Source organism: Chaetodon trifascialis, chromosome 12 (assembly GCF_039877785.1).
Source record: "Chaetodon trifascialis isolate fChaTrf1 chromosome 12, fChaTrf1.hap1, whole genome shotgun sequence".
NCBI lineage: Eukaryota > Metazoa > Chordata > Actinopteri > Chaetodontiformes > Chaetodontidae > Chaetodon > Chaetodon trifascialis.
This window is the reverse complement of record NC_092067.1, coordinates 4,345,713-4,373,257: the sequence shown is the minus strand read 5'-3', so window position 1 is coordinate 4,373,257 and position 27,545 is coordinate 4,345,713. Positions and strand designations below refer to the sequence as shown.

General features: G+C 42.9%; 2 protein-coding genes and 1 pseudogene across 2 annotated transcripts; 1 reads left to right on the top strand and 2 right to left on the bottom strand.

Annotated features, from left to right (window-relative positions):
• Positions 1–3,622, bottom strand: LOC139340605 (uncharacterized; annotated as a pseudogene).
• A 4,888-nt stretch (positions 3,623–8,510) lies between these two features.
• Positions 8,511–9,699, top strand: LOC139340604 (trace amine-associated receptor 6-like). Its single transcript, XM_070976516.1, has 2 exons — positions 8,511–8,680; positions 8,889–9,699. Exons 1-2 carry the CDS (start codon positions 8,511–8,513, stop codon positions 9,697–9,699), a joined length of 981 nt encoding a protein of 326 aa, XP_070832617.1.
• A 12,578-nt stretch (positions 9,700–22,277) lies between these two features.
• LOC139340603 (trace amine-associated receptor 8a-like) lies at positions 22,278–23,352 on the bottom strand (the record flags this gene model as incomplete). Its single annotated transcript, XM_070976515.1, is given in 3 exon segments — positions 22,278–23,004; positions 23,006–23,086; positions 23,285–23,352. Coding segments are annotated over 3 exon segments (876 nt in total), but the record flags the coding sequence as incomplete, so codon positions are not given.
• Positions 23,353–27,545: the final 4,193 nt, after the last annotated feature.

Genomic DNA, 27,545 nt, shown 5'->3' with positions numbered 1-27,545 from the left:
TCAGGTGGTGGAGTGGAGCTGGGCAAAGGTAGCAGATTTGAGACACAAGGAGATGATCCTGAGACACAAAGAAAATAGATTAGTCACACTATTTTATTTTTTGTAAAAAGCAACCACAATACAGTCACATTTACTGGCCATAAGAGGTTAACACAGGTTGTTTTCAGTCTATTTTGATCGACATGTTGACACTTTTGACTAGTTAATAATACATCTGCTGCTGCACAACCTTGGACACATCATCAGTGTTGTTTCCTGGAGTCATTAGGTGTTTTGGGCCTTACAACAGACACCCTCCTCGCAGGCCACCCAACCGATGCTGATCAGACCCCAGCCTGTGTCCAAGTGGCATGCTGTGCTGCTGCCCCCACTGGTCACCCCTCTTCAACCAGAGCCATCTGGAGGCTTTTTCTGCTGCCTCCATGTTGTTGTTTATGGCTCTTCTTTGGTGGGCACCTGCTATGCCCAGTGTGCCATAGGCCTTGCTCAGGGAGTGATTAGCAAATCCCCCAGTGCCCACCTCCACTGGCATACACCAGGTCCTCCACCCGTTCCTCCAACAATCCTCTACCAGCTCCTGTTACTTCTCCCTCTTCCTTTCATGTGCTTCCTCCATCCTCTCCTCCCAGGGAACCGTTAGCTCCAGCAGGATGAGTTGTTTTGTGGCCTCTGAGACCACGATGATGTCAGGTCTCAAACTGGACTGGGTGATGTGTGGTGGAATTTTTAGTTGCCTCTCCAGGTCAACTGTCATCACCCAGTCTCGGGCCGTAGACAGCAAAGCAGCAGAACAGTTCTTGGGTGTTTTCTCCAGCCTTTGTCCTTCCTTGACAAAGTAAATGGCCTTTGCTGTGGCTTGGGTGTATCGGCTTCCCTTGATCCCCTTGCTGATTGCTTCAGCGATGGATTTGAGGACCTGGTCGTGCCTCCATCAATACTGGCCCTCATCCAGCACCTTGGAGCAGCTGCTCAGTATGTGTTCCAGTGTCCCTATTTTGGAACACGGGGGGCATGCAGGTGTTTCAATTTTGCCCTATCTGCACAGGTTGGATGGGCTCGGGAGGACATCGTAGACCCCCTGAATCAAGAACTTGATCCTCTGGGGCTTCCACTTCCAGATATCCTTCCAGGTGACACTCTGCTCCAATGCCTGCTCCCACTTCATCCATGCGCCCTGCTGCCCCATGGCCACTGCTCTGCTGGTTCGCTGTTCCTCGAATGAAGCTCGAACCTCCTCCTGCACCAGCCTCTGCCTTTACCTCCCACTGGCAGTGTTGTATCGGGTCGCTGTTAGGCTCCCAAGTCTGGCTCTGCCTTGTGCCACTGTTCCAAGGATGGCCTTGTGCTTCAGTCGAATTTCAGCTTGCTGGACTCCCTCAGCTGCCCTCCACTTTCTCCCTGTCCTCAAAACAATCCCTGTCCCGGACACTTTGGCATTGTTATGGCCTGGTTTCTGGTATCTGCTCTGATTTTGCTTTTGTGTCTCTCCAGTGCTGGCGCGTGGCAGGGGCGGGGCTGAACTCACCTGAGGCTGAACAGCGACCAGACGCACCTGTGATTAATTGTCCGCTGATCAGAGCTTCCCTTCTTAAGCATGCTCCTCTCTATCTCTGGTGCCAGAAGATTACGGTTCATCCTAGTGTGTTGCCACAGGTGAAAGTCTCTGGTCCCTGTCACGCATCTTCCGCAGTTGTGCATTTCGTGTATTTCCCTCGAGATTTCTGAGTTTTGGTTTGCCTGAGTGCCTGTCTCCCGTTAACGGTGATTTTTCGTTTTCCAGCAGTGCTGTCGAGTTTCTCCAGTACGTTTTGTTTTTTGACCACCTTAGTTCCTTTTTTCCCATTACAGTGATCTTTCGTTCCTGCCGTGCTGTCGAGCGATTCTCCAGCACGTTTTTGTTTTTGTCAGCTTGTTGTGCTTTTTCCCGTTAACGGAGATTTGTGTTTTTTCACAGAGCTGTTTTGAGTTTCCTCCAGCTGAGACTGTCTCCTCAGAAGAGCTACGGAATTCGGCCTCTGAGAGTTTTTTGTTATTACTGACTGAAATAAACTGTTTTATTCTTGGTCACTCCGCATCTGGGTTCTGCGTCTTTGGTTTACCATCACAGGCATTTCTAGATCCCGAGTACTGCAGATGTTCCCACGCCCATGCCACGGTGCACTCTTCCCTGTCTGAGCTGAAAGGGAGCCTGAGTTTGTTGGTGTTTCCATACAGCACGATGTTATTAAGGCCATGAGGCAATCCCAGCCATCTGCTTAAGTAGCTGCTCACCATTTGCTCGAAGCCTTCGACCACAGTCATAGGGACCTTGTAGATGAGCAGAGGGCAGAGGATTCTTGGGAGGATTCCATGCTGATAGACCTAGGCCTTGAATCTTCCAGGGAGTCCAGACTTGTCCACTGTTCTCACCCAGCCCTCCAGTTCTGCACTGGTTGCCTTGACCGAATCTCTGTCATTCAGACTGCAGTTGAAGACCTTCCCCAGGCTCTTCACTGGCTTCTCAGTGACAGACTGGATCTGGTGTTCTCCAAGCCTGAAGTGGAATTTGTCTGTCACTTTTCCCTTCTTTAGAACCAAGGACCTGGACTTTGCAGGTTTGAAACTCATGCATGCCCCTGTCATCTGCCTCTCCAACCCCTGGAGGATCCACCTAGCTCCCGGTACAGCTGTTGCTGTCACTGTAAGGACATCCATGAAGGCTCGGATGGGAGGTTGCATTTCTCCAGACTTACTGAGGGGGCCTCTGTATTCTGTTTCAGCTGCCTTGACCAGCATGTTCATTGCTAGTGTGAAGAGGGTCGCTGAAATGGTGCAACCAGTGATTATGCCCACTTCTAGCTGGTGCCAGTCAGATGTCAACTGGCTAGAGGAGACTCTCAAGCTGAACTTCCTGTAGTAGTCCAGGATGAGGTCTTTCACCCTCTGGGGGGCATGGTGTTTCTCCAGTGCAACCTCCACCAGCTTGTGGGGTATCAAGCCATAGGCATTGGTGAGATCCAGTCATAGCACAGCCAGGTCTCCTCTGCCTTGTCTTGCCTCCCTGATGAGCTGGGTTACCACAGCTGTGTGTTCCAGGCAACCAGGAACTCCAGGTATTCCTCCCTTCTGCACTGACGTGTCGATGTATTTATTGCTTAGCAGGAAATTGGAGAGTCTCTTGGTTATGATACTGAAAAATATCTTGCCCTCCCCACTAAGCAAGGAGATGAAATGAAATTGGTTGATGTTCACAGACTCCTCATCGTTCAGTATGCACACTCCATCAGCATACTTCCATGACTGGGTGATCTTCCCTCTCCTCCAGATTACCTTGAGGGCCCTCCAAAGCCGATGTAATAGCTTTGGGCAGTTTTTATACACCTTGTAGGGCACTCCAGTCTCTCAGCGGTTTTTATGTAGGCCAGGTTCTTATGGTCAGTCCAGACAATGAATGATTGCTCTGTCCCCTCCAGCCAGTGTTGCCACTCCTCTAGCAAGAGTTTAACAGGCAGTAGTTCCCGGTTACCCACGTCATAATTCCTCTCTGCTGGGGAGAGACGAGAGGAGAAGGCACAGGGGTGCAGGCGGTTCTCAGCTCCAGTGTGCTAAGACAGTACTGCCCCCACTCCGGTATCTGAGGCATCCATCTCTACTATGAACTGCTTGTTAGGGTTGAGTTGGACCAGTACCGGAGCGGTGGTAAAAAGTCTTTTAAGCATGAAAAACACTTTGTCTACCTCATCCGACCAGCTAAACTTCACTTTGGTAGAAGTCAGCTTGGTCAAAGGGGCAGCTACTTTGCTGTAGTCCCGGACAAACCTTCAATAGAAGTTGGCGAAACCCAGGAACCGCTGCAACTCCTTTTGGGTCTCCAGGACCAGCCACTGCCCCACTGCCTTCACCTTCTCAGGGTCAGCTTTAAGGCTCCCCTCCTGAATGACAAATCCAAGGAAGGAGACACACTGCACATTAAATTCACACTTCTCAGGCAAATAAACCAAATATATTTACCATAATAACAAAAGGACACAGTGCTGTTAGGTTTTTGAAATGTCACAAAATAGCATTCACCTCTATTGCATTGATCTACTGTATTATCTGACCACCTATACAAATCACACCAACACTATCTTGGTGGCTTGAAACTACTCGGCCTAAATGAAAAATCTTTTGTGTGATTTGGATGAATTGCCCCATTAAACAATGATGTGTTGCAATGATCGATGTATGATGAGTTGATGTGTTGAGGTTGCATCACAAAGGTCTAAGGGTTATAATCTTTAAACAAAGCATCTGTTTACATTGATGAATCATTTGTTTCTTCAGCAATGATTGCATCATGTTTTGGTGTGAGGACACTGTGTTATGTTGGAGTTTATTTTTTTTCTTTTGCACTGATGTTATCATGTGACACTAATGAATGCAGGTGTGTAAACTTTCTTAGCCATCCACATCCATTAGGAGCAAATAATGGGCTACACATTGAGAGTTGTTCATTGTCCAGAGACAAATTAAATGTGAAAACTGTGACTCTGTGTGTCTGTGTGTGTGTGTGTGTGTGTGTGTGTGTGTGTGTGTGTGTGTGTGTGTGTGTGTGTGTGTGTGTGTGTGTGCATGCTGTCTGTTTACACAGTCATATTGAGGAGACTCGCCTTACTTACGGGGACAAAATGCAGGCCACCGTAGACCTGCATTTTGTCCCCACAAGTAAGGCGAGTCTCCTCAATGTGACTATGTAAACAGATTTACAACTTGAGAAATACATGGACGCACACAAACACACCCACACACACACACACACACACACACACACACACACACACACACACACACACACACACACACACACACACACACACACACACACACACACTGTCACAGTTTTCACATTTAATTTGTCTCTGGACAATGAACAACTCTCAGTGTGTAGCCCATTATTTGCTCCCAATGGATGTGGATGGCTAAGAAAGTTTACACACCTGCATTCATTAGTGTCACATGATGACATCAGTACAAAAGAAAAAAAATAAACTCCAACATAACACAGCGTCCTCACACCAAAACATGATGCAATCATTGAATCATTGTCAATGTAAACAGATGCTTTGTTTAAAGATTATAACCCTTAGACCTTTGTGATGCAACCTCAACACATCAACTCATCATACATCGATCATTGCACACATCATTGCTTAATGGGGCAATTCATCCAAATCACAGAAAAGATTTTTCATTTAGGCCGAGTAGTTACAAGCCATTAAGATAGTTTTGGTGTGATTTGTATAGGTGGTCAGACAAAACAATAGATCAATACAACAGAGGTGAATGCTATTTTGTGACATTTCAAAAACCTAACAGCAATGTGTCCTGCATAATCCATACTTCTTTGTCTCAGTTAGAAATGAAGACAGTCTGTCCACAATCTTGAGTAACCAAGAGCAGCACAAAGACGATCCTTATCTCATAATTATGAAATGCTTATCTCAATTAAGAGAGAAATATGTTGTGATTATGAGTTACAATATGTTGCAAAATCTTTTTTTATTTCGCAGGCAGAGTTTTAGTTAAATGTTAATGACCTGATATTTTTGTGTAGAGAGTGTGGAGAGCAGTTCCAAACCTGTACTGGAGATTTGTCTTTTATCAAAGGCATCTTACATGTGCCAAATCACTTGGATCCACATCAGTATTAAATTACCAGTGTAAACACTATTGGTGACTTTCATCAGCATTACATCACAATGGAAACCTCTTGGATCAGAGTTTACCTGCTGTTATTATTGGCAAGAATACCCCATTAATCTAACCCAATTCTACGGTGGCCGACAAGGGCAAACGTGCCGCAAACGGCAAGACACTGCAAACACAGGAATGATGCAAAGCCAAAAACACACAAACACATAAAACAAATGCAACAGAAAAACGCTGCTAGAGAAAAATGCTGCAATCACAGAAACGAAGCAGAAGCAAAAACTTACAAACACACAAAACAAATGCGAAAGAAAAATGCTGCAAATATCAAAACACACACAACCACAAAATAACTGCAAGAGAGAAACGCTGCAAATTCACTCCACAAAACGGAAGTGCGCCAGGCCACTAGGGGGACTTAACCTGAGGGATGGACTGGTCCTGTAGGACCAGACCATAGAGATAAAAAGAGTAGACGCCGCATCGACCGCCATTGCCTATCGGCGCTGACCAGCCGTAGGGCCGCCATCTTGGACCGGTCACCCGCTTCACTCAGTGCTGTTTGGCAGGCGCAAAGAAATGTCAGCGCATTTAATCCACCGTAACTCTCTGAATACTAAACTGATTTTCACGCGTTTTCTTTGCTGCAAACGTCATACATGTAGCTATGATACAGGACAAATGGTTCGGCGTATTTTAATATTCATATGGGATTAACAGTAATAAAATATTCTGATGTAGCCTAGACTGTAGACAGGTATTTTGCAAACACCGTAAACACACACATTACACACACACACACACACACACACACACACACACACGCACACACACACACACTAATATATGATAGAGAAGCAGAGAGTGGCAGTAAAGTCAACTATTTTAATAATTTGAAGAGACAATATATGATTAGGCATTAGAAATATAATGTGTTCATTAGTTGGTATTTTGTTTATATATGTAAATATTTATTTTTGGCCTAATAATATGTTCCATCCATCCATCCATTTTCTATACCGCCTATCCCTTTCGGGGTTGCGGGGGGGCTGGAGCCTATCCCAGCTGTCAATGGGCGAGAGGTGGGGTACACCCTGGACCGGTCGCCAGTCGATCGCAGGAAAACACACAAGACAGACAACCATTCACACTCACACTCACACCTAAGGGCAATTTAGAGTCACCGATTAACCTAATGAGCATGTTTTTGGTCTGTGCGAGGAAGCCGGAGTGCCCGGAGAGAACCCACACATGCACAGGAAGAACATGCAAACTTCACACAGAAAGGCCCCGCCCGCAGATCGAACCGCCGACCTTCTTGCTGTGAGGCACTACCTGCTACGCCGCCGTGCAGCCCCTAATCATATGTTGTCTCTTCAAATTATTAAAATAGTTGACTTTACCACCACTATCTGCTTCTCTATCGTATATTAGTGTGTGTGTGTGTGTGTGTGTGTGTGTGTGTGTGTGTAATGTGTGTGTTTACAGTCTAGGCTACATCAGGATATTCTATTACTGTCCTAATCCTATATGAATATTAAAAATACGCCAAACCATTTGTCCTGTATCATAGCTACATGTGTGACGTTTGCAGCAAAAAAAAAAAAACACGTGAAAATCAGTTTAGTATTCAGAGGGTTACGATGGATTAAATGCGTCTGGTCCTACAGGACCGGACCATTCCTCAGGTCGAGTCCCTCTAGTGGCCTAGCGCACTTCCATTTTGTGGAGTTAATTTGCAGCATTTCTCTCTTGCAGTTGTTTTGGGGTTGTGTGTGTTTTGATATTTGCAGCATTTTTCTTTCGCATTTGTTTTGTGTATTTGTAAGTTTTTGCTTCTGCTTCGTTTCTGTGATTGCAGCATTTTTCTCTTGCAGTGTTTTTCTGTTGCATTTGTTTTATGTGTTTGTGTGTTTTTGGCTTTGCATCATTCCTGTGTTTGCAGTGTTTTGCCGTTTGCGGCATGTTTGCCCTTGTCGGCCACCGTAGAATTGGGTTAGATTAATGGGGTATTCTTGCCAATAATAACAGCAGGTAAACTCTGATCCAAGAGGTTCCCCATAAAGTCTGCCAATTATCTCTGAAGTCCACATCATTTGCTGGACACTACCTCGACAACCAGTGACTGAATGATGACATGCAGCTGAACATATCACTCGTCAGATTTGGCTGGTGCCCAGAGAAGAGTCGGAAACTGTCTATGCATATGTGCACACTGATTCCACATCAATTTTAGTGTCATTACTGTTGATGTGAATAGCAATCACTGTATTTAGGCTGATCCTTGGCCAGCAGTTTCAAATTAGATTCAATATCGCCCACTTTGGCCCCAGGAATGCATTTGGCTATGGTCGCTCGTATCACTAACTTACTAACACTAACTCAAAATGGAGCAGCCAATACTCAGAGTTGGTTTCTCAGCGGGTGTGTTGCTGAGTGGGGAGAACCTCTTAGAAACGTGGTTGGTGATGAACCGTGGGCTTGAGTTTGGGACTATGCTACATTCCAACAGTCACCCAGCCTCCCTGGTTTCCCGGCTACTTGAGAGCTGCCAAGGGATGGCTGGCCAGTGATACACTTAGTCGGTCAGCACTGGCTAAGGGGGCCAGGCTAACCACACCTAATGATTAGGTAGAGCCGTGTTTCCAAATCGCTAAGCCATTTCAGAGCAAGACAGTGCCATTTTGCTGAAAAAAAAAGCTAGTGCTGTAGAAAGAGAAACAGATGTGGGTGGGATTTTAGGAAAGGAAAAGAGGATAGAAATATGTCAGTATGTCAGAGAGCTTTTCTTAGAAAGCCATCTGAGCTCAACAGTTTGTCTCCTCCTGCTCTATCTGGTGATGGCGCTAGAAAGAGTTGAACTCTGTCTTCCACAACTCCTCAACACCTCCTGCTTGAAACCGGAGCCTCTTCATTCTGTCACTGTGCTTTTTTACATTTTCCTGTCCTTCATCTCTCTTCTCACAGCAGCTCTCAACCTGCTGGTCATCATCTCCATCTCCCACTTCAGGCACATAACCTTGCTGTTACACTGTTTTTAGATTTACAGGAAGGAATGATTTCAGCTTTGCACATGTGCTAGCTCTGAGATTAGTGCATACTGGTTGCTGGTCTGCTATCTTAAATTATTGTGATTTTTAATCATTACTGCTTTTTGCACAACTACTGTTAATAATATTGGTGGTAGTCTTCACAATGATGATATTCTTTCACTGCAGGCAACTCCACACTCCTACCAACTTCCTCCTCCTCTCTCTGGCTATCTCAGATTTTCTTGTGGGCTTTCTGCTGATGCCAGTTGAAATACTCCTAACAGAGACCTGCTGGATCCTGGGTGACTTCATGTGTGCACTGTATTATCTGTTACCTGTCACTATAATCATTGCCTCTGTAGGAAACATGGTACTCATATCCATTGATCGCTATGTTGCCATTTGTGACCCTCTGCATTACCCCATCAAAGTCACTCAAAAAATTGTTACAATATGTGTTTTCCTGTGTTGGATATTTTCTGCTTTCTATAGCATTATCCTTTTACATGACAACCTGAAGCAACCAGGCAAGTATAATTCATGCAAAGGACAATGTGTGGTCAACATTACAGGAGCTGTTGATCTTGTTGTCAGTTTCATTATTCCCATTACTCTCATCATAATTCTCTATGTGAGAGTATTCGTGGTGGCTGTGTCTCAGGCTCGTGCCATTAAGCCCCACATATCAAATGACTCACTCAAGCGTTCAAGGATTATCAAAGTTAAGAGGTCTGAAATAAAAGCGGCCAGAACGCTTGGTATTCTTGTAGTTGTTTTTTTGATGTGTTATTCTCCATATTACTGTGTCTCTCTCACAGGCCATGATATCTTGATCGGCTCTTCAACTGAGACTTTTATGATTTTCCTGATATATTTTAACTCCTGTCTAAACCCAGTCATCTATGCCCTTTTCTACCCCTGGTTTAAAAAAGCTATTCGACTTATTGTTACATTCCAGATAATACAGCCTGACTCCCATAAGGCCAAATTACTGTAAAGAGACACTGTGGTTAAGTGAAAATGCTGTTGTCTTTATGTTGTATGTGTGTGTATGTGTGTATAGTATACTAATGGATATTAGAGTGTCAATATCATCAATATCAATATCAATATCAATATCAGTGTTGATGATAACATAGGTTATAAGATCTTTTACTGAGTCAGAGAATACATCATATCGCATATTAGTCGTAATAGAAAGTCATTCTTAATAAGATCTGATTGATATTTGAAAATTCTTTTTGCCTCTAAATGTGTTGATTTAGCATGTTTGTGTGTCATTATAAATATGAATGCATCAAATATAGATTTCCTTTGGGAAAAAGTGCTCATCAGACACATCCATAAAATATATAATTTAAGAACATAACCTGATGACCAGTTTAGACCAAAACAATCTGTTTTTCTTGTACACATTACCACAGTAATTTCATTCAATGTACATGTGCTGACACTGAAAACCCTTAACCAGAAAATCTTCTCATCCACTTGGACCCCTCCTCTGGCTTTGTGAAATTGAAGCTGGGTGGTAGAAGCACTTGAAATCGATTCATGGCTGCTCACTTCTTTCACTTGCTTTGCACTATCCATTAGCTTAACTTAGCCTTGCAATCAGCAATGCTGCAAAATAAATGAAAATTAAACCACCAGTCAGCTGACTTTTTCTCTGTTGTGGACAAAGGACACTAAAACCATGTTATGTTAGGATGATAAGAAAGAAACGTAGACATGAGAGTTCTTTAGCACACATCTTGCGTTTCATCCAGCAACCTGTGTCTTGTACCACCACACAACTCTGATAACACGACATTCATAACTTTGTTTTGCTGCCCCAAAGAGGCCAAAAAATTAGTTGTTGCAAATCTAAAGAAAGTTACATGATGAAGGCCAGTTACATATATCTTCATATACTATATTATGTCTCCTCTCTGATCAAAATTTTAAAAATGCAAAGATTCATAATTGGTATCCACTCTACTCCAATCCACCATTCTTTCTGGTTTACAGTAAAGTCTGAAATAATCAAAGCAAAGCGAAAGAGGCAGGTATGTTAATTCTCATGGAAATTAATGGGGAACAACATCTGGTTCAAATGTGCCATTAGGAAACATCAAGAAATGAATAGTCAACTGATTACAGGAGTTGTATCAGTTAAGCTGATAATGTTGAAGGCCTTATGGTAGAACTTTAACTTCTGTCAACTGAACCTGAAAATTAAGCAGTGTCAATTTTTTTATTTTTTATTATTATGGCCTTGACATCTGTGATTAGATTATTATTTTAATATTGTAGATTTTTTGACAAACACTTTTTTAGACAGTGGTGTCCAGTCAATTGTGATCCACTTATCACTCACTCACAAAATAATTTTTGGATAATAAGAGAATATATCACAACCAATTGTAACATAAATTTTGTAATGGCAGTGTCTAAGATTCAAATAGTCAGTCCATGCATGTTCATTTTGTTATGACACACTGCCATTTACCAGTAGAAAATTAAGACATAATGTAGCAACTGTGGCAGTCATATAATAATGCTAAGACTCATAAGTACCATATAAGTACCAAATAATGCATATATGAGGTCTAACACAGTAATGAGTTGTAACCAGAAGTCTAGGTTTTGCTCAAGGAGAGAGTGGACAAGAGACTGAGGTTGCTTTTGGATGGTACCATATATTGTGGAAAAAATAGTAAATGACATACAACACAAAGTGAAAGTATATACAGTGGATAACAATCAATTAATATGAAACCCGGAATAAGAATGGCCATTAAGGTAATGCAGTGCTTGTTCAATGTCTTATGCACATTAAATAATCACAAGGCACAATAAGAAATTTCAGATACGACAGCACAGCTTGAGAATCACATGCTTCCAAATCTCTGATATCCCAAGTTCAGAGTTGACACAATCTTAACCCACCAACCACCCACAGCTCCATGTCTGGGTTTGAAGTTGAGTCCGGGGGGGATATTGGTGAAAGAGTGTGTGTGTGGGGTGGAAATGTGTGTGGGGTGTGGCAATGGGCAAAGTGAGTAGATGATCAGTCCGGCAGGAGAAGTGCGACTCTTCGGCGATGTGCCAGTTCATAGGCTCTAGGCCTGCTCCTTTTAGCTCACCATCAGTCTGGAACCTGGCCAGTTAACACACACTCCTTCTGGGTAAGTGCGTAATGGGAAAGCGCAGCAGCACACTGCTCAGTCAGTCAGTCAGTCAGTCAGTCAGTCAGTCAGTCAGTCAGTCAGTCAGTCAGTCAGTCAGTCAGTCAGTCAGTCTCAGGCTGTAGACACTAAGGCTCAGTGGACACGCTCCTTATTGTAGGCTATTTGGAGAGACTACATACATAGTTGAATCTAAATATGATTAAGCATTAAGTGCAGAATAGCCCCATCATTTGTTTTGCGATTTTGTATCGTTTGAAGATGATTCCTGGAGAGCAACAGCACTCACAAGATGCAGACACAGACACATTAGGTGTATTTGCATAAAGTATCGGTATCGGATCGGTATCGCCGATACCAGCCTGAATTTTACTCAGTATTAGATCAGAAAGGAAATTGGTGGTATCGAACGTCACTACCAAAAACTGCAGTTCTCCAACGGGCCACTCAATGGTGGCTCCATTGATTCCTGTAAGTGCCCATATTAAAATGGCCAACTTAGCAGCACAAGAAAAAAATGTTTACAGCCTGTTACACAAAAGGATTCAGGATTCCTTTATTGATCCCCGAGGGGAAATTGTAGCAGTGCTCCATACAAGATAGAATTATAGAATTAGAATGAAATTAGACAAGAAAGAAAAGAGAAAGAAATATATATATATAAGCAATCTAAAAAATCAAAATATTTATACAAAGAATACACACACACACACACACACACACACACACACACACACACACACACAATAAAATATACAACAATAAAACAAACATATATACTGAACATTGGATGTGCAAAATTGAAATTGGACAATATATATCAGAACAGGCAGTGAAAATGTACAGTTATATGTACAGTAGTTATATGTACATATGTACAGTTTCATGTACAGTTATGGCTTGGAATTTTGCTTGGAATTTTCCCTCATGAGACGCATAAACGAATATTGAATTGAATTTTGAGTAACAGCTAAAAACTTTGCTCTCGCTCGCTCTCCCAGCCCACAATGCTATGAAAATACAGTAATTGATAATAGTAATATATTTTCCAAAACACAGTTTATTATTCAATTCAATTTTATCTATATAGCACCGAATCAGAAGTTGTCTCAGAATGCTTTCCATATAGAGCTGGCACAGACCATATTCTCTATCTACACAGACCCAACAATACCCTCATGAGCAAGCGCTTAGCGACAGTGGCAAGGAAAAGCAGAACCAGGCTCTGGGTGAATATGATGTATTTACGTATATATATCAGAGTTCAGCAGGGTAACAGCAGGGTAACAGCTATGGGGAAGAAACAGTTCCTGTGCCAGCTGGTGGAACGGAGGCTCCTGAACCGCCTGCCAGATGGTAGGGGGCAAACAGCCCATGGTTGGGGTGGGAGCTGTCTCTGCAGATGCTGCGAGCCCTTCTCAGACTCTGCGCTTGCACTGGAAGTCCTCGATGGCAGTCAGCTTGGAATCAGTGATGTGGATGGTTTTCACCACCACCAACACCATCACCTTCCACTTGGAGGGCCCTGCAACGGGTGGCATATTGCATATTATCAGAGACAATATGCAAAATCAAACTCACATCTTCCACACAGACACGATGAAAGAACACAAGGTTAGGTAGTTCCTTTGTAATGGCTGGGATTGATAAAATCAGACATACATGAGGAGGAATTATGCCAACAAACATGAATATTGAAATCACCAGGAATCACCAGAACCCTGTCACACTGTAACATAATGACAGATGGAAGTTCTGAAAATTCCTGAATATAACCAGATGTAGATAGAGGGGGTTTGTAGATTAATACACATTAAATGGGTAATTCATTTTTTAAGATGACGCTAAGATTCTGAAAGATGGAGCAAGACTGGAGAACATCTAAAATCATTTCTTGTAACAATGCAAGGCTGCTCCTTGGGCTTGAGTCAGAAGTAACAGGAGACAGCATCATAATCACGATGTTCTCTACAATGGTCCAAATTGTGAGGAAACCCTTCAGATTAAAGTTAAAATATATATATATATATATATATATATATATATATATATATATATATATATATATATATATATATATATATATATATATGAGAGAGTTTGTTTTGTTGTACAGTAACACCTCTGATTGCAGTGATGTCATCATGTGACACCAATTAAAGCAAGTGTGAAAACTTTCTTAGCCAGAGTACACATACATCCATTAGGAGCAGTCACACACAGAGTTGTTCAGAGCCCAGTGGGTCATATTAACACAGTGTGTGTGTGTGTGTGTGTGTGTGTGTGTGTGTGTGTGTGTGTGTGTGTGTGTGTGTGTGTGTGTGTGTCTGTGTCTGTGTGTCTGTCTGTCTGTCTGTCTGTCTTTGTGTATACATGTATATGTATGTGTTTTGTGGAGCTGCTTATGGCCACAACATCCTCTGAGGTTATGTACAGTGACTGTGTACTTCCCTGAAACAAATGAAGCTCTAGGGAAAGTTCAGTTAGTATTCTTTTGCATGCTTAGGCCTGCAGTTTATTGGGGCCACGGGACAATCGCACTGAGCCCTGTTGTTATACTGCGTGTTTTTTCTTTTTATTATTCCTCCTCCATGTCAAACTTCCATGTGAAACCTTGTCCTACAGCTTTGAGAGGACCCAGGCAAATTATTTATCAAAACGGGTGTCTTGATCGGGATTGGCGTGCTATTACTTTTCTTAAAAACAGAATCAGAATCAGAAAAGCTTTATTGCCAAGGACGGTTTTACACATACGAGGAATTTGCTTTGGTGAGGTTGATGCATGACACATCCATTGAAAAAGAAGCTATTAAGTAAAAAAAATATAGCAGTAAGTAAAAATATAACAATAAATAAAAAATATAGCAATAGTAGAAAATATAACAATAAGTAAAAAATATAACAATATAAATATATATACAGAAGTCTGTTTTTTTTTTTGTTTTTTTTTTTACAGAAGCACAGTCTGTTTTTTCAAAAGGAAGTCCAAGCAGAGTGTTAATATAGCGCATAGGGTTATGTTTATGGCAGTGTCAATGTGACAAGTAGAGGCAGAGGTGGAGAGTGAAGAGTGTCGGGGGCGTTCCAGGCCTTGTTAACAAGGCTGACAGCACAATCTTTCCTACGGGTCCTGGAGAGACAGGAGATTGCAGCTGATCACTTTCTCTGCAGACCTAATGACAGTCTGCCCTTGTCCTTGGCGGTGGCAGCAATGTACCAGATGGTGATGGAGGAGCTGATGATGGACTCAGTGATGGCTGTGTAGAAGTGCTCCATCATTGTCTTTGGTAGATTGAATTTCTTCAGCTGCCGTAGGAAGTACATCCTCTGCTGTGCTTTCTTGATGAAGGAGCTGATGTTCGGCTCCCACCTGAGGTCCTGGGAGATGATAGTTCCCAGGAAGTGGAAAGACTCCACAGTGTCAATAGTGGAGTCACAGAGGGTGATGGGGGCAGGTGAGGCTGAGTTTTTCCTGAAGTCCACAACCATCTCCACTGTCTGTAGAGCGTTGAGCTCTAGGTTGTTCTGGTTGCACCAGGTCACCAGATGGTCAACCTCCCACCTGTAGGTGGACTCATCGCCATCAGAGATGAGTCCGATGAGGGTGGTGTCATCTGCAAACTTCAGGAGCTTGACAGACTGGTGACTGGAGGTGCAGCTGTTTGTGTACAGGGAGAAGAGCAGAGGAGAAAGAACGCAGCCCTGAGGGGATCCGGTGCTGTTGGTCGTAGCGTTGGAGATGTGTTTCCCCAGCTTCATGCACTGTTTCCTGTCAGACAGGAAGTCTGTAATCCACCTGCAGGTGGAGTCAGGCACTCTCAGCTGGGAGAGCTTCTTCTGAAGCCGGGTTGGGATGATGGTGTTAAAGGCAGAGCTGAAATCCACAAACAGGATCCTGGCGTAGGTTCCTGCGGAGTCCAGGTGCTGGAGGATGAAGTGGAGGGCCAGGTTGACTGCATCGTCTACAGACCTGTTGGCTCTGTAGGCAGACTGCAGGGGGTCCCGGAGAGGGTCGGTGATGACTTTGAGGTGTGAGAGCACAAGGCGCTCAAAGTACTTCATGACTACAGAGGTCAGGGCAATGGGTCTGAAGTCCTGAGGTCCTTGGCTTCTTGGGAACTGGGATGATGGTTGAAGACTTGAAGCAGGCTGGCACGTGACATGTCTCCAGTGAGGTGTTAAAAATGTCTGTGAACACTGGAGACAGCTGATCAGCACAGTGCTTCAAGGCGGATGGGGAGACAGAATCTGGTCCAGCTGCTTTCCAGGGGTTCTGTCTCCTGAAGACTTTGTTGACATCCCTGGAAAGAGTTGTCACTGAGGTGTGTGTGTGTGGGGGGGTCCTTTAAGGTGGGAATTGGTGGAGGTGACTGGAGCTGGAGCTGTTGGGAGGTGTCGTGGGGGATGGTTGCGGGACTGTCCCTTTGTCTTTCAAAGTGGCAGTAGAACTCATTCAGGTCATTGGCTAGGTGTCGATTGTTGATGGAGTGGGGGGGCTTTAGGCTTGTAGTTAGTGATCTGGCTGAGCCCTTTCCAGACAGATGCAGAGTCGTTAGCTGAGAAGTGGTGTTGGAGCTTCTCAGAGAGCAATCGTTTAGCCTCTTTCACCGCCTTGCTAAACTTGTACTTCGACTCTTTAAATCTGTCTTTGTCCCCACTCCTGAAGGCCTCTTCCTTTGCCAACCTTAGCTGTCTGAGTTTGGCTGTGAACCAGGGTTTGTCATTGTTGTAACTCACCCTGGTGCATGATGGAATACAGCAGTCCTCACAGAAGCTGATGTAGGACGTCACAGCCTCCGTGTACTCCTCCTGACTGTTGGTAGCAGTCCTGAACACATCCCTGTCAGTAAAGTCAAAACACGCCTGGAGATCCTCTACAGCCTTGCTGGTTCACTTCCTTGATGTCCCCACTATGGGTTTGCAGAGCTTTAGTTTCTGCCTGTACGCAGGAATCAGGTGGGCCATGACGTGGTCAGAGTGGCCGAGTGCAGCGCGGGGGACGGCATGATAAGCATCCCTGACAGTGCTGTAACAGTGATCCAGAATATTCTCTTCTCTGGTCAGGCATTTAATAAACTGTCTGTATTTGGGGATTTCGTGAGTGAGGTTACCTTTGTTAAAGTCGCCAAGGACAATAACTAAAGAGTCCGGGTTGGTCTGCTCCACACGCAGTATCTGGTCAGCGAGCGCCCGCTGTGCGTCCTGCACGTTGGCCTGCAGCGGGATGTAAACGCTGACCAGAATGAATGAAGCGAACTCACGGGGTGAATAAAAAGGCTTACAGTTAATGATGAAAGATTCCAGGTCAGGAGAACAGTTCTGCTGGAGCACTGTCACGTTGTTGCACCAGCCACTGTTGATGTAGAAACAGATTCCTCCACCTTTAGTGTTGCCGGAAAGTTCTGTGTCTCTGTCTGCGCGGAAGAGTTGGCAGCCAGCTGGAGTGCAGAGTCCGGTATTAATCCACAGAGTCACGTTTCCATGAAGCACAAAACCGCAGATGAGGAAAAGTCCCTGTTTGTACCCGACAGCAGTTGCAATTCCTCCAGTTTGTTGGGCAGTGAACGCATGTTAGAGAGAAATATTCCCGGTAATGCTGTGCATAGTCTGCGCTAGCGGAGACGAACGAGCGCACCGGCCCATTTTCCCCTCCTCCGGCGTTTCACTGCGTGAGCAAAGTTGAGCGACCTTTGACCAGAATGTCCAAAATTTCCACTGTTGGGAGCAGAAAATTAGGAGTGATGTATGTTACCTGTGTAATTATGTTACACAGGTAACATACATCATAAGATCATCACTGCCCTCTCGCTTAACTCACTGTTTCTCATGTTTTAGATGTTCCTGCTCCAACACACCTGATTCAAATGATCAGCTGGTCCTCAAGCTCTGCAGTGGCTTGATAACAAGCCACTTTTCTTAGTTTGTTTGAAATGTTAGTAATGTAATGAGTGATGTTGGCCTGTTAGCATTAGCCACAATGCTAACAATTGACAACGCTGTCAATGCTAACAGCAGCTAATGCTATCATGAGGTCCTAGGAACTTGGTGCATACAGGTTTGACTTTTGATATCAGGTTGTTGTGCTAATATGCTAATGATTAGCATGCTCATGCTAACCTACGGTAAAATGATTTTTAAATGCATCCTAATGGTGTTTGAGATCTTTTCAATGTGTTATTTGACATGCTAATGTTAGCTTAGCATTAATTGTTTGAAATCTCTGAAGAATCTCATCATAATGTACACACTCTGGCAGCCCCCATGGCCCTTTCAAAATTTCCCCAGGGGAAATTGTCTAGTTTCTCATACCATCCTGCATTCACACTTAGAATTTCCTTGCTATCATTGTCAGTTCAGATAGCTGTTTTCATCAAATCATCACATCCAGTTGCACAGAGACACACCTTCATTTATCAATTCATCAGCAGGATCTGGCTGATTAGTCTCAGCGCCAATGACTTCTGACTTAACTATTCATAGATCACCTGTGTAATAAACAATTGTCTCACTTCTCTCTCCTGATTGAAATGCTTATGCAGATCGGCTGATGCACATTCTCTACATTCTCTACATCCAAAACATAAATTGAAAATATAAATTCAATATGCAGTTTCCCCTACCATTGTACAGGCCTGGCGGGCCGCCAGGCCAAGGAGACCCCCGGCCAGGCGAAAAAAAAATAAAAATCAATAAATCAGTTTTCCGTGAAAAAAACTCTGTTTGCGTGTAAACGAGAGGCCAAACCGCATAAAAACATATGTATTTTCCCTAAGTGTAAACGGGGTCTTACTGTAAAGAAGTTTATCTGCCAGACTCCGTAGCCAAGGAAAATAGATGAAGGGAGAGTAACAGAGGCAACTCTAAAAAAAATTACAGGTGCAGGTGAGACGGAAGAAAGGGGGGCAGATTGCAGTGGAGGGGGGGGCTGCTCGAGGATCATCACTGCTGCTGACACCAGTCCGACGGGTGACCCCTCTCCGATTGCAAACCCCCGTCCAACGGGTGACCGCGGGCCCGGTCCGACTGGTAACCCAGTCAAGAAAAAAAATAAATACAGCTAAACACAGAACATCTGGCTGGGATCCCGAATGGCTTAATAACCATAAATTCAGCCCTTGGTTGTACCACACTCCCCATGGTAATTTTCCAATTTGTGGTTTAGCTTATATTTTTGTTCTGATTGAACTTCTTTTTTTCGGTAAGCAATAATGATGAAAATAACACAGACAATAGGCTAGTTTTCCACTAGAACCACTAAGGGGTCATTTTTCCCTAGGCATTGTCAAATGAATGTAACTCTGTTATAATAAAATGAATAAAAAACTTCTATATTTAATGTTTGCTAAATGTTTAAATTATTTATAACTGATAGAATCTCAATTATTTGTAGGAAATTTCCCTACCACAATGCCTTGAAGTCCTTCTCTAAACCAAGAAAAATCAAGTGCAGCACAGAACAATGCACACTGTGTGGTTGAAGTGCCAATGTGTAATCAAGCATGTTCCATTTGCATGCAATAAATGCACCTTATTAAGTCACCCTCTCCTTGTGATCTTTAATACAGTCTGGGTGAACAAAAATTTGAATGCAAATATAATAATTGCAGAATTGCAGACTGCTTGCTGTGCCACCGGACTTAATCCAACTGCGCCAATACACCATCCCATGCACCTCGTCTGTGTAGGGTTTTTCCAGTGGGTGCCACCGGGCCTGAAAAAAATTCTAGGGGAAACATTGATATGATTGGAAGTCTGATGTCTTAAGACAAAAACTCAGTAATCCTGATGATTTCAATCAAGGTCCTAGCCTTATTACAAACATCACAGCATGGAATGCATTTGGAATATGATAAAACTTTATTCAGACAAACCCCACAGTAACACAAAAACCCTCGTAGTAAGATTTGTTTTCTAAAATTCATAACATCCAACCGAGAAGCTGAGAGAGCAGAAAAGATGCAAATAATACAAACTGTTGCATATATTCGCCACAGAACCCTGAAGCTGCTTGTGCCATTGCTGTGTCAGCTAGTTTGTTGTAGTTTGTGTTAATCTACCATTTACCAGAAAAACTAGAGAACAATGTCTAAAAAGAAGTCTGTCAAAAATTAGCGTAATTTATCAGTGCCATTCTCAAAACATCATTGGATGTGCCAAGGCTGCTCTCTCAGACCCTTGCCATTAGGATTAGGAATCATTCTTTTATTGAATCCATTCAGTTGAGGAATGTGAATCATTACATTTCCCAACGCGTGAATGATGTTGTTGTCTTCCTATCACAACCTGAGCAGTCTGTTCCTATTATGCTAGATCTTATAAGGTCATTTGGTGAAGTTTCAGAAAATACAAGTAATTGGCAGAAGAGTGAATTTATGACACTGGGTGCTGATTTCTGAATAACGTCCCTTGGATAAAGTGATTTGATTTGAGTACTTCTTCCAAAGGACCTTAAACTAATTTTCCAGATTTTCCTCCCACAGACCAAAAACATGCCCATTAGGTTGATTGGTGACTCTAAATTGCCCCTGGGTGTGAGTGTGAGTGTGAGTGTGAATGGTGTGTGTATGTGCCCTGCGATCGGCTGGCGACCGGTCCAGGGTGTACCCTGCCTCTTGCCCGTTGACAGCCGAGATAGGCTCCGGCCCCCCAGCGACCTCGAAAGGGATAAGCGGCATAGAAAATGGATGGATGGATTGAAACTTCCTTGAGAAAGTGGAAAAACTGATGGGGGACATTGAAACATGGAAAATCCTTCCTCTTGTTATGGTGGGCTGTAGAATGGCTTCAAAATGATCTCTTTTTCAAATAATTTTTTAAATCATTAGACTCAATAATTATGCCTTTTATCTGGGGCTCTGAAGCTCACAGAATATGAAAAATCATTTACATAAACTTAGAGGGATGGATGGACTAGGATGGACTATCCTACTTTCTGCATTATTATTGGGCAACCAATGTATGGACTTTTGTCATCTAAATGATTCCTCCTTGGGTTACCATTGAAAAGAGTAATGTCAAAAACAACTTTCTTACAGAACTTGATTTCTCAGCACCCAGGTTACCTATAGGTAATATGGTGGATAAATTTCTCATTTTGAATTGCTTGAAAATATGCAACAAATTAACAGAGGCTGTAGATGACCAGATACTTCTATTCATACCCCAGTATATCGCAAACACATATTCATAATAATAATAAATGTAATTTGTAACGCACTTTACATCAAATAAATGACCTCAAAGTGCTACATTGCAAAAAGGGTAAAAAAAAAACACATTAAAATAAAAACAACTAAAATTAGCACAGAGCGAGGCTGCATATAGGCCTACGAAATTAAATCAAAACAAACAAACAAAAATTACTTTAAAATTTGCAGTCTATGCAAATGCTTTTCTAAAAAGATTTTTAAGGTTTTTAAGCCTTTTTTTAAAGAATCCACAGTCTGTGGTGCCCTTAGGTGGTCAGGGAGAGCATTCCACAGACTGGGAGCAGCTGTGCCAGAGGCGCGACCACACGTGTGGGATGCCAATGAGGATGGCTTCCGTTTTTGAGCTGCTGAGTTGCAGGAAGTTAGCCATCATCCATGCCTTTATCTCCTCCTGGCAGGTGGAAAGTGTGGATAGGGCTACAGAGGGGGTTGGATTTGTTCTGATGGAGAGTTGGGTGTCATCAGCATAGCAATGGAAAGATATTCCATGCTGGCTGATGACACGACCAAGGGGTAGGATGTAGGTGTAGTACTAGTGATACAGCAGTGTATTCATTATTTTCTTTAAATTTGCAAGTTTCCATTTTTGTTTTTTTGTACTGCAGTATGGAAAATCCCAATAAAAATACAATTTAAATAAAGATGCTAATTTATTCACAGATGTCAGTCATAACAATATACCTAGTGTGTGATGTTTAACACGGCCTTTGAAAGTGCTGTCAGAAGTCTTCAACACACTTGGCCACATGACTCATGCATCATATAACTGTTTAGATTATGAAAGACAAACAGACATCCAATCATAGCTACAACATAATTTGATTTTATTGACATTTTCCTGAATTATTCAGAATATGTAAAACTGACACAAAACTGACCAATCTAGTAGCAGAGGGTAATGCAGATTGTATTATACAGAAATATGTAGGAATAGTGACTGCATGACACAATCTACATGTACTATGTCTTCTTAATACTTAGGAATTACCCTTTTGTCACTTTTAACAAATATTTAGATTTAATAAGAAGTAAAGAAATAATTGTTCTCTTGTGGAGAAAGTCTTTACTTACTGCGCAGCATATCTGTAGTATATTGAATTTATTTGGTTTGATTTTAAGGTCTATTAAACGGTTGACAACACAAAAACAGCTCCCTCAACACAGTAAACGTCTAATTTCAGTCACCTTATAGTGTCTTTTTACAGTATGTTCATTTCAGAGGAGTCAGGCTTCAGTATTTGAAGTGTAACAATAAGTTTAATGGATTTTCTAAACCATGGATAAAAAAAGGCATAGATCAGTGGGTTTAGGCAGGAGTTAAAATAGAACAAACATATTACAAAGGCAGAAGATGAAGCATTGAGCATGGTGTCCTGGCCTGTAAGTGTGACACAAAAATATGGGCAGAGGCATAGTAGAAAAATGACAGTAACAACACCAAGAGTAGTGGCTGCTTTCAGCTCTGATTTCTTAGCCGTTGCTTTCACTGAATACTGTACCGCGACAGTTGCAGTGTGGGACCGCATGGCACGAGCCTGAGACACAGCCACCACAAATACTCTCATATATAGAACTATAATGACAGTGACAGGACCAATAAAGGACAATAACAGATCAAAAAGTCCTGCTACATAATCAATAACAATCACACACTCTCCCAAGCAAGTAACATACCTGCCTGGTTGTTTCAAGTTATCCTTCATTATGAGACCATTATATAGAACAGAACAGACCCAACAAAGGCAAGAACAGATCTTAACTCCTCTCACAGTGATTTTGGTGGAGTAATGCAGGGGGTCACAGATGGCTACATAGCGGTCAACTGATATGAGCACCATGGTTCCTACAGAGGTAGAAGTAATAATGAAGTCTAAAATATAATACAGAGTACACATTATGTCACCAAAGAACCAGCAGCCGTTGAAACAACATGAGGAGGCCCACGAAGAAATCTGAGACAGCCAGAGAGAGGAGGAGGAGGAGGAGGTTGGTGGGGGTATGGAGCTGCCTGTGGAGGAAGCAATATATTTATCAATATCTTTACAGCAATTTATTTATTTATGGTATGAATTGTCATTCAGATAACAGCAGATTGAGCAAAGACTGAAACACAAACATTCTCTGGAAAAAGGACTGTTTTCATCAGTTTCGGATCAGTTTTTATTGCTCACTACCAATTTTGTAAATTCATGAAATATTAGTCTACTTGAAGTGCGAGATAGAGATGATTACCAGCAGGTTAGGTGCTGCAGTGAGCAGAGAGATGAAGGATGTATGTAAGCAGTATGTAAATCAGCATGGCCTCAAAGTGAAGACGCATCGGCTTCGGCGTTGAGGAGTTGTGGAAAGCATGCTTCAGTTCCCTCTAAAGTCTCATTGCCAGAGAGAGGTGAAGCTGCCAAGCTCTGTAATTGTTCTGACCAATGCTCAGACCTTTTATAACTTATCTAGCTTTTTTGTCCCTCTTCTAAGATATTGTCTAACTGATGTCCCTCCTCCCTTGCTCTGTACAGTATCTTTATTACTCTCTCTGCTGATGTGAGCCTTTGTAAATCATGTCCAATAAATGGAATCTGCCACAGCTGAACAGAAGTTCTGGAAATATTTAAAGGATCAACTGTTGTGGCCGTGGTTGGTGATCTGCTCTGATTGTGTTCTGTGTGTTTTTTCAGGGCTGGAACAAGGCAGGGGCAGGGCTGATCTTTGCTGGAGTTGAGCAGCTCCTGACACACCTGTCACCTATCTCCCCTAATCAGGGCTCTCCTTCTTAAGCATGCTTCTCCCACACTCTGATGCCAGATGGTCATATTGCTCATGCTTGTGTTTCTCGCCTCAGCATTGATCTCCAGGTTCCTGCCTTGTGTTCTCCAGCCGTCTTGCCTTCGTGCACGCTGTGATTTTGTGAGTTTTGTTTTCCTGCCTGTGTGCTAACCCGTTACGGAGTTTTTTTTTTTTGTTCTAAGTGTCTGTCGAGTGGTTCTCCAGCACTTTTGGTTCTTTTGTTTGCCTGTGTGCTTTTTCCCTCAGCGGAGCTTTTGTTTCCCATCAGTGACTGTCGAGTTCTCTCCAGCACCTGAGTTTCATCCTACCTGTGAGTTTTTTCCCCGAGTGGAGATTTTTGTTTTTTTGTGGTGGCTGTCGAGTTTTCTCCAGCGTTTATTTTTTGGACTGTTGCCTGTGTGCATTTCCCTTAACGGAGTTTTGTGTTTTTCATCAGAAGCTGTCGAGTGTCCTCCAGCAGAGACTGACTTCTCCGTTCCTGTTATATCGGCTCCCTCAGTTGTTACTTCTTTTGTTGTTACTTTTTCGAAATAAACTGTGATTACCGTCTCTGCATCTGAGTCCTACTTCCAGAGTCCGTAACATCAACAGTGAATACATGATGCACATGAGGTCAAGTTGTTGTGCAAATGTTTGGAATGCGTATGAAAATTTGATATTCCAGTTTTTAAAATTCAATAAATTTGAAAAAATCCAAATAAAGCCCATTCTCATCTTTATCTGTAAGTTATTAGAATGATGGTCAAATTGATGTCCAAAAGGTAAATGTAGAAGCCCAATGAACCCAAATGTTGCCTCGTTCAATACTTACTAAAATCAAACCTCATTGGATTGATTTCATTTTAGGTACCACAGGAGCAAAAGTTTACCTCCTTTTCACAGCATCACAAGACAAGTGTTGACAAGTTGTCCCCTGTTTTGTGACGTTAACCTCCTATGTAAGAACTGTGGTGCCTCCTCAGTTGTGGGCTTAATATTAAAGAGCTCTCCTTTAGCCACAAAAGAGTATCAAGAAGTGTAAATGATGTATGTATGTTTTAGGCATACGGATTGGGTGGGTGTCTCCAAGCCTACCTGTTACTTTGAGTTGACAGGAACAGATAGTGCAGCTTGAAACTATTGTATCTTGAACCTCCTTTGAAGATAAGCTTGGATCCATCTTTTTTTCAGAACAAAATATGTGTTCAATCGTCATTATGTGCTAATCTTAACATGAACGTATAGGTGATATGTTGGTTTCAAAATGGCTGTTGCACTCTGACCTGTTGATTGACACCTCATCTTAAAGCAACAATTTCTGTGCACTTATGAAGTGTTGTTTTTGCAACTGGCATTTCCTCAGAGCTCTGACAGGACTTATGTTTATCATCATGAAGCTCTTTGTAGCTGGAGATACTTCCACCTGGCAGAGAGCATGCAGCTCTTTATTTTCCAGACTATTCTTGTCAAGTGTATCTATGTTCTGCCGGTGCAAGCTTTCCCACACTTGAAAAGGGAAGGGCCTCAACTCTTTCAAAACAAATGCTGGATGTCACTCAGTGCATTTAATATCTTTATTTCTTGGCACAAGTGAAAAACCTTAGATAAAAGAAAAAAAACACACATACATCCAAAATTAGAATGGCCATAGCAGCACAGCACTGCTAAATATCATATATCATAGTGGACTATGGGCGCACACACTACTTTAACTTTCACAATTTCCTGAAAAAGAAGAAAAAAGGATTTTAGCAGTAGCTACAAATGGAATGATGATCAATTTAGACTCATTAATTATTTCTATATTTTCTAGATCTTTGACTAAATTAAGTGTTTTAAACTACATGTTCCAACAGATTTTACAGTACACACTATAGTTTTTTATAGTTCAGTTTTACTGATAATTTACCTTACTTTTACTCAGTTTTTTTACTTTTACTTTTACTAATAATCTATTTTAATGCATCATGTCAACTTAATTTAACTTAACTAACAGTGTATTTACATGAATCACATCACTGCGCACGCCAATATAACTACCTGGGTCACGGATTACGATTAGCGGAGCAAATTCCATGCCTCATAATGTTTATGAATCAATTAAATAAAACAACAGTAAACAAAGAAAGAAACAAAGAATACCGGCAGTCCTTTGAGAGTTTAGAACCTTTTCCTTGCCCGTTCCTCCACGAGGTCCATCTACTCCCGGCGTGCACACACAATGCCGACCTGTCCTGCGTGATGTGTGTCCTAGTGATTACTTGATTCACCTCACCTGTGTAGCCTCGCACACAGCGGGAGCGCTGGCCGTGGGTGAGTGATTGCCGGCATCAGTGTGCGTACGCGCACCCTGCTGTGCACACAGTGTCAATCAGCTGAGGAGCAGGAGCTGAGTGTTTGGAGCCGCCTCTGACTCCATCCATCCATCCATTTTCTATACCGCCTATCCCTCTCGGGGTTGCGGGGGGGCTTGAGCCTATCCCAGCTGTCAACGGGCGAGAGGCGGGGTACACCCTGGACCGGTCGCCAGTCGATCGCAGGACAATACACAAGACAAAGAACCATTCACACACACCTAGGGGCAATTTTTAGAGTCACCAATTAACCTAATGAACATGTTTTTGGTCTGTGGGAGGAAGCCGGAGTGCCCGGGGAGAACCCACGCATGCACGGGAAGAACATGCAAACTTCACACAGAAAGGCTCCGCCCGGAGATTGAACCGGCGACCTTCTTCCTGCAAGGTACACGCACTACCTGCTGCCCCACCGTGCCGCCCGCCTCTGACTCACTGCAACAATTCTCCTGCTTTCCTACAGTGCATGATTAAGTTTTTTAAAACATGTAATCAACTCTGGAAAAGAGTTGTGATATGACCTGCTGAGGCTTTTCTTGTGGGGATCCAGTTTGCTGTCCTTTTTCCCCATTGTGTCTTTGATTTTCCCCTTCTTTCTTTCCCCTGTCTGTCATGTTTGAGTTAGGTACACTGCAGGGTGTGGCTGACATGTTGGGTCCAGCCTCCTCTCCTCCTCAGTACAGCTGCTCTCTACCAAGCAATCTGACTCTTGATTTTTGTGCTCAGGTGCTGTATCTCCACCTTTCTGCGTCCATACCTTTCCTCTCTACGTCTTCAGAAAGGATTGGATTCGACACTCCTATGATTGTTTCTCCTCTGAGATTTCTGAGTTCTGCTGGCTTGACCATGCTTGGGCTGTGTCACTGGGAGCCGGCAAGCCCTCTACGCATTTGGTGAATGTTCAAGTGACTGTGAGGAAACACTTAGTTCCTCTGATTTGGTTACAGGTTCCACCCAGTTAAGCTGATCTGAGTTCTGACTAAGGGGAAGGAACAGGCAACAGACCAGGCAGGCTTTGATGGAGTCTGCTACATTTTTCTGCACATGTTGGTAATTGGTTACCTGAAAATTACTGAAGTGCCTTTTATGTTGACTTTGACTCCTTTGTGGCCTGCACATGGCCTGCATTAGCCACAAGGGGGTCCCTGTGGCTCTGAGACAGCTGAGGGCTGAGAATCAGATATCTGAAGTCCAGAGATGAAGATCTAAGCATAGACAGCAGTGAAAGAACCCCAGCGGTTCTTCACACCTTCCCCCAGGAGTCAGGCTTTGCAGCAACTGCCTCCTCAATACTGGACACCAAGCGGATGGCACAGCTCTGAATTTTCATGTGTTTTGGACGCTGAACAGAGG